The 12,348-nt window shown below is 38.9% G+C and overlaps 1 protein-coding gene across 1 annotated transcript in view; it reads left to right on the top strand.

Moving 5' to 3' along the window:
• Positions 1-12,348, top strand: part of LOC128658145 (protocadherin Fat 4-like) — a 651,406-nt gene that overhangs the window by 529,392 nt on the left and 109,666 nt on the right. Inside the window, exons 44-45 of the mRNA XM_053712644.1 lie at positions 314-412; positions 6,982-7,077. Coding sequence (XP_053568619.1) covers positions 314-412; positions 6,982-7,077 — 195 coding nt within the window. The remainder of the gene's footprint in view (positions 1-313; positions 413-6,981; positions 7,078-12,348) is intronic.

Here is a 12,348-nt window from a genome sequence, read left to right on the forward strand (position 1 = left end):
TATTTAAATGTTTCATGTACGTCTTACAAACATATAAATGTGGGACCAGTTGCAGGATGCTTCACTGGTATGTAATAAAAAGTAATCAAAATTATGTATTAGGTCAAGACTGTCCCTTTAAACCATTATAAACAGCCTACATCCTGAATGTGATATAGAACTAAGGAGAGAGAAATCTGATCCAAAATGAATTGTAAGATGTAGGATTAAATCCCCAACGGACTAAATACAAATGTTCTGCTTTCACCTTAATTTTTTTTAATTTTAATTAATTATGATTTTCATTAAAAAAATAATCTACATTTGCTTGCAGCATCATCACAGAGGTACCTGACAAACCCACAGAGGAAAAACCTGAAGATCAAGAGACACCAGAAAAGCAAAAACCTGATGAAGAAGTTGTTGTAGAAAGGTAATTTTATTATTTCTTTACTATTGACAACTATACAATAATAAACATACTGTAGGAGTCTGAGACAAATATAAAAAATAGGAGAGAGATGACTAATAGAATTAGAAAATCAGTTTTAACTCTATTTTAGATAAATACGAAAAATATTGTTGGTGCAGACCCTCAAAATTAAATTATACAAATATACAAAGAAAGAAAGTGGACCAGGACTTGTATCCTGTATAAAGCGAGGGAATACAGCACTCTTTTTAATCAATCGTATGCAGTTTAAATAGATGGATTGTGTGTGAAACCTATATACACATATCTACACATAACATATAAAAACCTTTGTATATAATGCTGGCCAGCAATCATAGACTTATATGACGTCTTATATATATCAGTTAATACACGGCCTAAGACTTATGCACAACACACTAAAAAATTATTACATTACTGTGTAGAAAAAATACCAGCAAAGTGTCACAGCAAGAAACATTTGTATCACCAGGCATAGATCGTTGGAACACAAAGTTCTAATAGTTTTTCCAGGCCAAATCATTGTGTATCATAAGCAATTAGTGAGACAGTTACAAACATTGGCTACAATGTAGCATTTCTCCGATTGCATCAACAATGCCTGTCTTGTGTAAGAGTCAGAGGAGTTACTGCTGCAACTGCAAAAGGCATCAAAACATATTGAGACGAAGTAACAAGTTTACCTGTCTCGTGCACACCAGCACCTGTCTGCCTTGAGCTAGAGATAGACCATTGTGGAGATGTCCTTACCAGCATCATTGTAGGGATCATGTACCTGTGTGTGTTCTTTCCAACGCCACTCACCCTCATCAGGCAGCACATTTCCAATAATGATCTTAAGTAACTTGTTCTAAAGGCATCTCAATCTTAACTCACATATGACCCTCTTTATAAGAAAGAAGCAAATTCCAATTTTTCATTCAGTCCTCTAGGACATTTGGTTCTTAAAGTAAAGATCCAACGGGTCTCTTTCTGCAACAGAACTGTATCATTATTACCTCCTCTACCATTAGTAATTCTCTTGTCTATTGCCATTACCTTTAACACTTTTCTAGCTTTTCATATGATCTTTGTACTTTTCTAATTCATCCGCCTGGAACTCCTTTTGGACTGGCTTTTCTTGCTCAGATCATTTATAAATAATGATGTTTCCTGGTTTAAAGAAAATCTAAACATAAAATTTAAATCAAACTTTAAAACTATGAATTTGGTAGAGAACTCATTTATAGTCATCTTAAAGTCAATTTATGATTTTTATATAAAGTTAAGTAAATGAGAAGAGATTCTTAATTTCCACAAGTGAAAAAGCCCAGGTTTAAACACATCAGCCAGCCATCGTCAATACGGAATCATATCATGTATGACAACTTCATATGTCTGTGCAGGTCACTAAAATGCGTATGGGTTTTCCTCCCTGGAACAGTCTTCTTTTATAGCACCCCCCGCAAAAAAAGCAATCTTGAGTTGCATGAGGTTTAATTGGATTTACAGATCAAATATCAGAAACATCAGGGATGGATTAGTAAATACTTCCACTGCACTGAGTGAAGAAATTTAATTTTAGAGCATTTAAGGTAAAAAAAATCCCTCTTTTCTTCATACCCAGTTAACCTGAAAGAAGTGCCAGAGTAGTAGCACAAACTAGCCTTACAGATGTTTAAAGTCAAGGCTTGGCTACTGCTGGCCATAACTTAATGTCCTTTATCACTAATTACATAAGTGTAACTCAAAAAAAGAAAGAAAATTTAGATTGGCACTGTGGATGCAAAAATGTAGTTGACAGGTGTAACCTGCTCCCCAAAAATATATAATCCCTTCCCCCCCAAAAAAGCAGGAAGATGGTTTATTGATGACGGTTAATGTTTATTTATTGAATGTGAAGTCAATAGCTTGTATAATATATTACTTATGGAGAATGACTACAAAATAAAATTAAAATCTATACCAATGCATCTAAGAAAAATAAAAAAAATCCATAGATAAGGGAATCTATTATGGTCCCTAAGAAAACCACCCTTGTAGATGGAACAAGGGAACTCTTTTCCAGATTCACTTTCCAACCGTGGGAACGTAGAACAGACAACAAGATCTGTGTATGAGAGTTTGTTTGTTGAAAAGATGGTGTCTGAACCAATATGTTATCCAGGTATGGCGCCACTGCAATTCCCCAAGATCTGATTACTGCCAAGAGAGCCCCCCGAACCTTTGAAAAAATTCTGGGAGCTGTGGCAAGGCCAAGAGAAGAGCCACAAACTGAAAGTGTTTGTCTAGAAAGGCGAATCTCAGGAATTTGTGATGATCCCTGTGGATGGGAACATGAAGATACGCGTCCTTCAGGTCTATGGTCGTCATGAATTGACCCTCTTGGACCAAAGTAAGAATAGAACGAATGGTTTCCACTTTAAAGGATAGTACCCTGAGAAACTTGTAGAGGCACTTTAGGTCTAAAATGGGTCGAAAATGTCCCTCTTTTTTGGGAACCACGAACATATTTGAATAGAATCCTAGACCCTGTTCCCTTACTGGAACTGGAACAATCATTCCCAGGGAGGAAAGGTCCTGAACGCAGTTCAAGAATGCCTCTCTTTTTACCTGGTCTGCAGATAACCTTGAGAGCTGGAATCTGCCCCTGGGAGGGAAAGTTTTGAATTCTATTTTGTAACCCTGAGATACTATGTCCACAGCCGAAGGATCTGGGACATCTCATCTCCACGCTTGATAAAACAGGGAAAGTCTGCCCCACACTTGATCCGAACCCGGCCCGGGGGCCAACCCTTCAGGCTGACTTAGACTCAGCTGAGGGTTTCTTTGATTGCTTCCCCTTCTTCCAAGACTGATTGGGCTTCCAAAAAGACTTGGACTGCTTCTACTTGGAAGAGGGAGAGGAAGATTTTTGACCTTTAAAGTTAAGAAAGTAACGAAAATTACTTTGATGTCCTTTGAGTCTGTTCTTCTTGTCTTACGGTAGAAAAGATCCTTTTCCACCCGTAATATCAGAAATTATTTCTGACAGACCAGGTTCGAACAAGGTCTTCCCCTTGTAAGGAAGCGCCAGAAGCTTGGACTTAGAGGTAACATCACCTGACCAAGATTTTAGCCACAATGCCCTGTGGGCTAGGACAGTGAAGCCAGACATCTTGGCTCCCAGTCTAATAACTTGCATGTTAGCATCAGAAATAAAAAAAGTTGGCTAGTTTGAGAGCCTTAATCCTATCTTGTATCTCCTCCAATGGAGTCTCTACTAAAATTGATTCAGACAAGGCGTCGCACCAATAAGCACTTGCTACTGTGGTACTCAAGTGAAGCACAATTTATTAAACGGTAAGTGCGCTATACAAATGGCTACTTACAAGATTAAAAACAAATAAGGCATATATGGAATCAAATTCCAAGCTGATGATTACTGCAAGAGTCCACAATCCACTGGTGTGATCCAACTGTGACATCCACCTCAGCTGTAATGTAAAACCAAGTGCAGTACAACACCGGTAAAAATACCTTCAAGGTATTGGAAGTGGGTAGACGTTGTGCAGAAAGTTCTTAAACATAAAAGAAAGTCTCTGAGACTTTCTTTTATGTTTAAGAACTTTCTGCACAACGTCTACCCACTTCCAATACCTTGAAGGTGTTTTTGCCAGCTACTACCGAACTTGGTTTTATATTACTGCTGAGGTGGATGTCACAGTTGGATCACACCAGTGGATTGTGGACTCTTGCAGTAATCATCAGCTTGGAATTTGATTCCATATATGCCTTATTTGTTTTTAATCTTGTAAGTAGCCATTTGTATAGCTCACTTACCGTTTAATAAATTGTGCTTCACTTGAGTCAGGCTGCGTCTGTCCCATTCTTTCTTTTTTCAGCACTTCTCCACTTTTGATGCGATAGATGGAAATCCATCACACGTCACAGGCAGCGTCTAATCTCTCTCACACCCGGAAGAAGGAACTTGCAGTGTATCCACGAGCAGTCTTAACATCTCCTCTCCCAGCTCAAAGGAGGAACCGGCTCTTTCACTCCCACAAAACGTTCAAGTACTGTAAGCGCCAAATATTTGGCTTTGTATGCTTTAATGTATGATTGTATACATTGTTGGATATAAATAAAATTTAAAAAAAATCCCCAAATTGTAGAATTTTTAAATACACTGTCACTTTAAGAATATTTAATACTACAATTTGGCTGCCAGAAGTCTCTAAAACGATCGTATAGTAGATTGACACTGAAGAGACTGAAATTCAATGATGCTGGTCCGCTCCGTGAATATCCAACAGCAGAGAGAAGTCACATGACCGGCAGAGAGAGGAAACTATGCAGCAAGTAAAAGGCACGCGTGTCCTTCTGTCTACAACATAAAATGCAAGTAGCTGCAGCTGGTTTCAAACTCAAGCAGTGTTTCAGCTAGCCGGTTATAGCTAAGCAAGCAAAGAAAACCAACTGCCAAATTTTAACTTTATACATAAATCTCTGTATAAAATATAAGCCACAATATGAGCAGTAGAGGGAAAGGAGTCAGGTGATCCACACTAGCGTGTATGTTATTTACAGCAATAGTTGTTGCGCTTTGAAACTGCCCAAATACCCCAAACAGTGAAAATAAATATAGTCACTTGATATGCACACTTGAGTACAAGCAAGGTTCAGCACTTATATAGATTTGCAGATTCGTCGGAGACAATGGGAACACTGGCTTTTCATATCTATACGCCAGACTCATCTCAAACTGGTGGTTCCTCAGCTCTCAGAGAACGAACATCTGTCGGCTGGCTCGTGCTGAGAGGTGTGTGATGAAGTCGCTGTGCGATCAGTAGCTGGTTCCAAATCTGTGTATACTTCCGATGAGCAGCGTCTCGGTCGGCGTCCACCTCCGTATCCACCTCCGTGTGAATATATCGGAGGGATTCAAGAGATCCGATATGCAGCAAATCCAGTCTGCAACAGCGGCAACTTGGGGGGTAGGGCAGTAACAAAGAGGGACTGGAGGAGCTCAAATGCGGTAGCAAACCAGTGGGCCTGGAGTTGAGGACATCAGAAAAAAGAGTACTGGATGCTCCGTTAAAAAGTAACAATTTTATTGAATCTTCATAAAAACAGCAAAAACATGGAGAAACAGGTAGACACGATTGCAGGCGCAGCACCAGGGCTTACGCGTTTCGGCTGTAAAGCCTTAATCATATGCTATGATTAAGGCTTTACAGCCGAAACGCGTAAGCCCTGGTGCTGCGCCTGCAATCGTGTCTACCTGTTTCTCCATGTTTTTGCTGTTTTTATGAAGATTCAATAAAATTTTTACTTTTTAACGGAGCATCCAGTACTCTTTTTTTCTGATAAAATATAAGCCACACATATACTAACAAAGTATTTGAACAAAATTAGCCCAAAGATGAAAAACGTCCCAATAAAGGGAAGATTAACCCCTAGTCTCAACAAAGAAAATCCTGCCAAAGAAAATCCTGTATAAAAGATTTTAAAAATGTCCCCATCTACTGCATTTGACAGTCTCCAAGACCTAGAAGACAAAAGCACTTACCTGCAGTCTAGCTGTCCAGCAGGAAGATAGCTCACAAGGCGTGAAAGGACACATACTCCTTACAGAGACCTGTAGAAAAAGAAAGAACAGAGTAACCATCTCTGGCTTTCTGTACCATGGGCAGCAATGTGTTAGGAAACAAAGCAAGGACTACCTCACAACTTCCTAACTGCTTAAAAGCCACCACTACTCTTCTGAAGAGATTGATGTGGACTCAGCTAAACCCAAATTCTTGCTTGCAGGGAAAAGTACCCGAAAAAGGAATTCATTTCTTCAGACACCAAACTTCACCTCCTCCATTGACAGAGGCAAAAAGAATGACTTGGGATTATGGGTAGGGGAGTGACACTTAACAGCTTTGCTGTGGTGCTCTTTGCCTCCTCCTGCTGGCCAGGAGTGATATTTCCACTAGTAATTGAATGACGTTGTGGATTCTCTGAATCTTAGGAAAGAACTTTTACTTAATAATGGTTTGTTAGCTCCGCCCACAGCTTTCTTCGTGTCCAGTTGGCTGTTTTCTTGTATGACAGTTTAGTAGTGCACATTTAATATTTTCAGTTACCTCTTTCAAATTGCACATGCACAAATCAGTGTGTGCAAGTGGGAAAACATATTCACAAGTCAATCATCATTGGAAAAACGTAGCATACCAAAATACACACACAATAGGTGGGCGGAGTTTGGTGGGCATTTTCGGCTCTTAACAAACGATGAATATTTAAATGTTTCATGTACGTCTTACAAACATATTGATGTGGGACCAGTTGCAAAATGCTTCACTAGTATGTAATAATAAGTCATCAAAATGATGTATTCAATCTAGACTGTCCCTTTAAGCCAGTATAAACAGCCTACATGCTGAATGTGATATATAACTAAGGAGAGATAAATCTCATCCAAAATGAATTGCAATATGTAGGATTAAATCCCCAAAGGGCTAAATACAAACTTTCTGCTTAAAAAAATATTTGAATTAATTATGATTTTCATAAAACAAATGATCTACATTTGCTTGCAGAATAGCAGAGGTACCTGACAAACCCACAGAAGAAAAACCTGAAGATCAAGAGACACCAGAAAAGCAAAAACCTGATGAAGAAGTTGTTGTAGAAGGGTAATTTTATTATTTCTTTACTATTGACAACTATACAATAAAAACATAGGCGTCTGTTCCAATCCACCAGAAAACACTTTTCTAAGGTTTTCATATGATTTTTGTACTTTTCTAATTCATCAGTTTAGAACTCCTTTTGGACTGGATTTTCTTGTAGTTTATTTTAATGTTAATTTTTTGCCCATGCTCAGATCACATATAAATAAATATATTTCCTGGTTTAAAGAAAATCTAAACATAAATTTCAAATCACACTTTAAAACCATGAATCTGCTAGAGAACTAATTTATAGTCATAAAGCCAATTTATGATTTTTATATAAAATTAAGTCAATGATAAGAAATGTTTTAATTTCCACAAATTAAAAAACCCATGTTTAAAAACGTCAGCCATCCATCACCAATACTGAATCATATCATGTATGACAACTTCATATGTCTGTGCAGGTCACTGAAATGCGTATGGGTTTTCCTCCCTGGAACAGTCTTGTTTTTTATAGTTTTTCTTGGGAGAATAACCAGGTGTTCCTGCTATATTGTATGCATAAAACATAATCATGCATATAATGGGTTCTATAGATTTCTTCCAATAGATGGCCATAGAGGTCTTAAAAAACAGGGATTTATTTCCCAAATACAGTCAATTATGTGTTTTTTTTTCACTTAGTACAATAAAATAATATATCCATGAGAACACGCCCCGCAAAAAAAGCAATTTTGAGTTACATGAGGACCAATGGGATTTACAGAACAAATATCAGAAACATCAGGGATGGGTTAGTAAATACTTGGAGTGGAGAAATATAATTTAGAGCATTTAAAGTAAAAAAATCCTCTTTTCTTCATACCCAGTTTACCTGCAAGAAGTGCCAGAGTAGTAGCAAAAATTAGCATTACAGATCTTTATCGATTGCGCATAATGTTTATTTTTTTCAATGTGAAATTAATAGATTGCATAATATATAACTTATGGAGAATGACTACAAAATAAAAGTAAAAGTTATACCAACGCAGCTAAGAAAAAAACACTGCCTCTGACAAAATGCACATCAAAAAACAAAAAATCCTACTTCACTAGCAGACACATAAGGTGTCCCTGGTGTCCTTGCCAAGAGCAGTATACATCAGTGCCAGGGGGAAATACTTTTGTATTGCTGACCAATCACAAACGAATATTAATTGTTGGTTGCGCAAGTTCAGATAAAGGAAGAGATTGGGGTAGCCCTGCCCTGTTCCTTTCCTTTAAGGTAGTTTAGCACTGATTCAGCTAAGTTAAATGTACAGTATACACCGATTATAACTGCATGTGATAGACACTTCTATGAAGAAGAATATGTACAGATACTGATATAAAAATCTGGTATAAAACCTTTTATAAACTTACTTAGAAGCTCATAGTTTTGCACTGTTGATGAGGTTAGACTGGGACACCAACTGAAAGGGACTGGGAAAGCAAGAAGCGCAGACTGCCCCCTCCACTGTATAGGAAAAGACCCATTACTCAACCAGGAGTCTGTAGACATCAGTATACATCTAAAACTTTGGGGCTTGGTTAGGAGTCTGAAAATCAGCACAATATTATTTAAAAATAAGCAAACTATAATTTTTTACAAAAACACACCCAAATGGGCTATATAAATAGATCTGTATCATTATTACCTCCTCTACCATTAGTAATTCTCTTGTCTATTGTCATTACCTTTAACACTTTTCTAGCTTTTCATATGATCTTTGTACTTTTCTAATTCATCCATTTGGAACTCCTTTTGGACAGGTTTTTCTGGCTCAGATCATTTATAAATAATGATCGGCTAGATTTAGAGTTTTGTCGGTAAAGACCCGCGTAGCTAACGCAGCTTTTTTTACCAACGCACCCTTAAGACAACGCTGGTATTTAAAGTTGTCTGAAGGGCTGCGTTAGGCTCCAAAAAGGGTGCGTTGAATCGAATGTACCTCCACTTCAACCCTCAATACCAGCGTTGCTTACGGTAGCGGTAAGCTGGCAAAACCTGCTTGTGCACGATTCCCCCATAGGAAACAATGGGGCAGTTTGGGATGAAAAAAAAACCTAACACCTGCAAAAAAGCAGCGTTAAGCTCCCAACGCAGCCCCATTGTTTCCTATGGGGAAACACTATCTAAGTCTGCACCTAACACCCTAACATGAACCCAGAGTCTAAACACCCCTAACGTTACACTCATTAACCCCTAATCTGCCGCCCCTGCTATCGCTGACACCTGCATTATACTATTAACCCCTAATCTGCCGCTCCGGACAACGCTGCAACCTACATTATACCTATGTACCCCTAATCTGCTGCCCCTAACATTGCCGACCCCTATATTATATTTATTAACCCCTAATCTGCCCCCCCAACGTCGCCGCTACCTTACCTATACTTATTAACCCCTAATCTGCCGAACGGACCTCGCCGCTACTCTAATAAATGTATTAACCCCTTAAGCTAAGTCTAACCCTAACCCTAACACCCCCCTAAGTTAAATATAATTTTAATCTAACTAAATAAATTAAATCTTATTAACTAAAGTATTCCTATTTAAAACTCCTACTCTAAGCCCCCTAATAAAAAAAATAAGCCCCCCCCCCAAAATAATAAAGGTCCCTACCCTATTCTAAATTAAAAAGTAACCAGCTTTTTGTGGGGCATGCCCCTAAGTAATCAGCTCTTTCGCCTGTAAAAAAAAATACAACCCCCCCAACATTAAAACCCACCACCCACATACCCCTACTCTAGCCCAAACCCCCCTTAAATAAACCTAACACTACCCCCCTGAAGATCTCCCTACCTTGAGTCGTGTTCACCCAGCCGGGCACCGATGGACCAAAAGAGGACATACGGAGCGGCTGAAGTCTTCATCCTATCCGGGCAGAAGAGGACATCCGGACCGGCAGACATCTTCATCCAAGCGGCATCTTCTATCTTCAGTCATCCGGAGCGGAGCCATCTTCTTCCAGCCGACATGGATCCATCCTCTTCAACTGACGCCTACTCGCCGAATGAAGGTTCCTTTAAATGATGTCATCCAAGATGGCGTCCCTCGAATTCCGATTGGCTGATAGGATTCTATCAGCCAATCGGAATTAAGGTAGGAAAAATCTGATTGGCTGATTAAATCAGCCAATCAGATTCAAGTTCAATCCGTTTGGCTGATCCAATCAGCCAATCAGATTGAGCTCGCATTCTATTGGCTGTTCCGATCAGCCAATAGAATGCAAGCTCAATCTGATTGGCTGATTGGATCAGCCAATCAGATTTTTCCTACCTTAATTCCGATAGGCTGATAGAATCCTATCAGCCAATCGGAATTCGAGGGACGCCATCTTGGATGACGTCATTTAAAGGAACCTTCATTCGGCGAGTAGGCGTCGGTTGAAGAGGATGGATTCGCGTCGGCTGGAAGAAGATGGCTCTGCTCCGCTCTGGATGGATGAAGATAGAAGATGCCGCTTGGATGAAGATGTCTGCCGGTCCGGATGTCCTCTTCTGCTCGGATAGGATGAAGACTTCTGCCGCTCCGGATTTCCTCTTTTGGTCCATCGGTGCCCAGCTGGGTGAACACGACTCAAGGTAGGGAGATCTTCAGGGGGGTAGTGTTAGGTTTATTTAAGGGGGGTCTGGGTTAGAGTAGGGGTATGTGGGTGGTGGGTTTTAATGTTGGGGGGGTTGTATTTTTTTTTACAGGCAAAAGAGCTGATTACTTAGGGGCATGCCCCGCAAAAAGCCCTTTTAAGGGCTGGTAAAAGAGCTGGTTACTTTTTAATTTAGAATAGGGTAGGGACCTTTATTATTTTGGTGGGCTTTTCTATTTTATTAGGGGCTTAGAGTAGGTGTAATTAGCCTAATATTCTTGTAATCTTTTTTTATTTTTTGTAATTTAGTGGGGGGTTTTTTTGTAATTTAGTTTAGTTTATTTAATTGTATGTAATTGTAGGTAATTTATTTAATTAATTTATTGATAGTGTAGTGTTAGGTTTAATTGTAACTTAGGTTAGGATTTATTTTACAGGTAATTTTGTAATTATTTTAACTAGGTAGCTATTAAATAGTTAATAACTATTTAATAGCTATTGTACCTAGTTAAAATAAATACAAAGTTGCCTGTAAAATAAATATAAATCCTAAAATAGCTACAATGTAATTATTCGTTATATTGTAGCTATATTAGGGTTTATTTTACAGGTAAGTATTTAGTTTTAAATAGGAATAGTTTAGTTAATAAGATTTAATTTATTTTGTTAGATTAAAATTATATTTAACTTGGGGGGGGGGGGTTAGGGTTAGACTTAGCTTTAGATGTTAATACATTTATTATAGTGGCAGCGAGGTCCGGTCGGCAGATTAGGGGTTAATAAGTGTAGTTAGGTAGCGGCGACGTTGGGGGGGGCAGATTAGGGGTTAATAAATATTATGTAGGTGTCAGCGATGTTAGGGGCAGCAGATTAGGGGTTCATAGGGATAATGTAGGTGGCGGCGGTGTGCGGTCGGCAGATTAGGGGTTAAAAATATTTATTATAGTGGCGGCGATATGGGGGGGCCTCGGTTTAGGGGTACATAGGTAGTTTATGGGTGTTAGTGTACTTTAGAGCACTGTAGTTAAGAGCTTTATAAACCGGTGTTAGCCCATTAAGCTCTTAACTACTGAGTTTTTTTTGCGGCTGGAGTCTTTTCGGTAAAGCCTCTACTGCTCACTTCAGCCAAGACTCTAAATACCGGCGTTAGGAGGATCCCATTGAAAAGATAGGATACGCAATTGGCTTAAGGGGATCTGTGGTATGGAAAAGTCGTGGCTTGAAAGTGTGCGTTAGACCCTTTCCTGCCTGACTCTAAATACCAGCGGGCGGCCAAAAGCAGCGTTAGGACCCCTTAACGCTGCTTTTGACGGCTAACGCAGAACTCTAAATCTAGGCGGATGTTTCCTGGTTTAAAGAAAATCTAACTTGTTCTAAAGGCATCTCAATCTTAACTCACATATGACCCTCTTTATAAGAAAGAAGCAAATTCCAATTTTTCATTCAGTCCTCTAGGACATTTGGTTCTTAAAGTAAAGATCCAACGGGTCTCTTTCTGCAACAGAACTGTATCATTATTACCTCCTCTACCATTAGTAATTCTCTTGTCTATTGCCATTACCTTTAACACTTTTCTAGCTTTTCATATGATCTTTGTACTTTTCTAATTCATCCGCCTGGAACTCCTTTTGGACTGGCTTTTCTTGCTCAGATCATTTATAAATAATGATGTTTCCTGGTT

The sequence above is a fragment of the Bombina bombina genome, chromosome 4 (genome assembly GCF_027579735.1).
Source record: "Bombina bombina isolate aBomBom1 chromosome 4, aBomBom1.pri, whole genome shotgun sequence".
Lineage (NCBI taxonomy): Eukaryota > Metazoa > Chordata > Amphibia > Anura > Bombinatoridae > Bombina > Bombina bombina.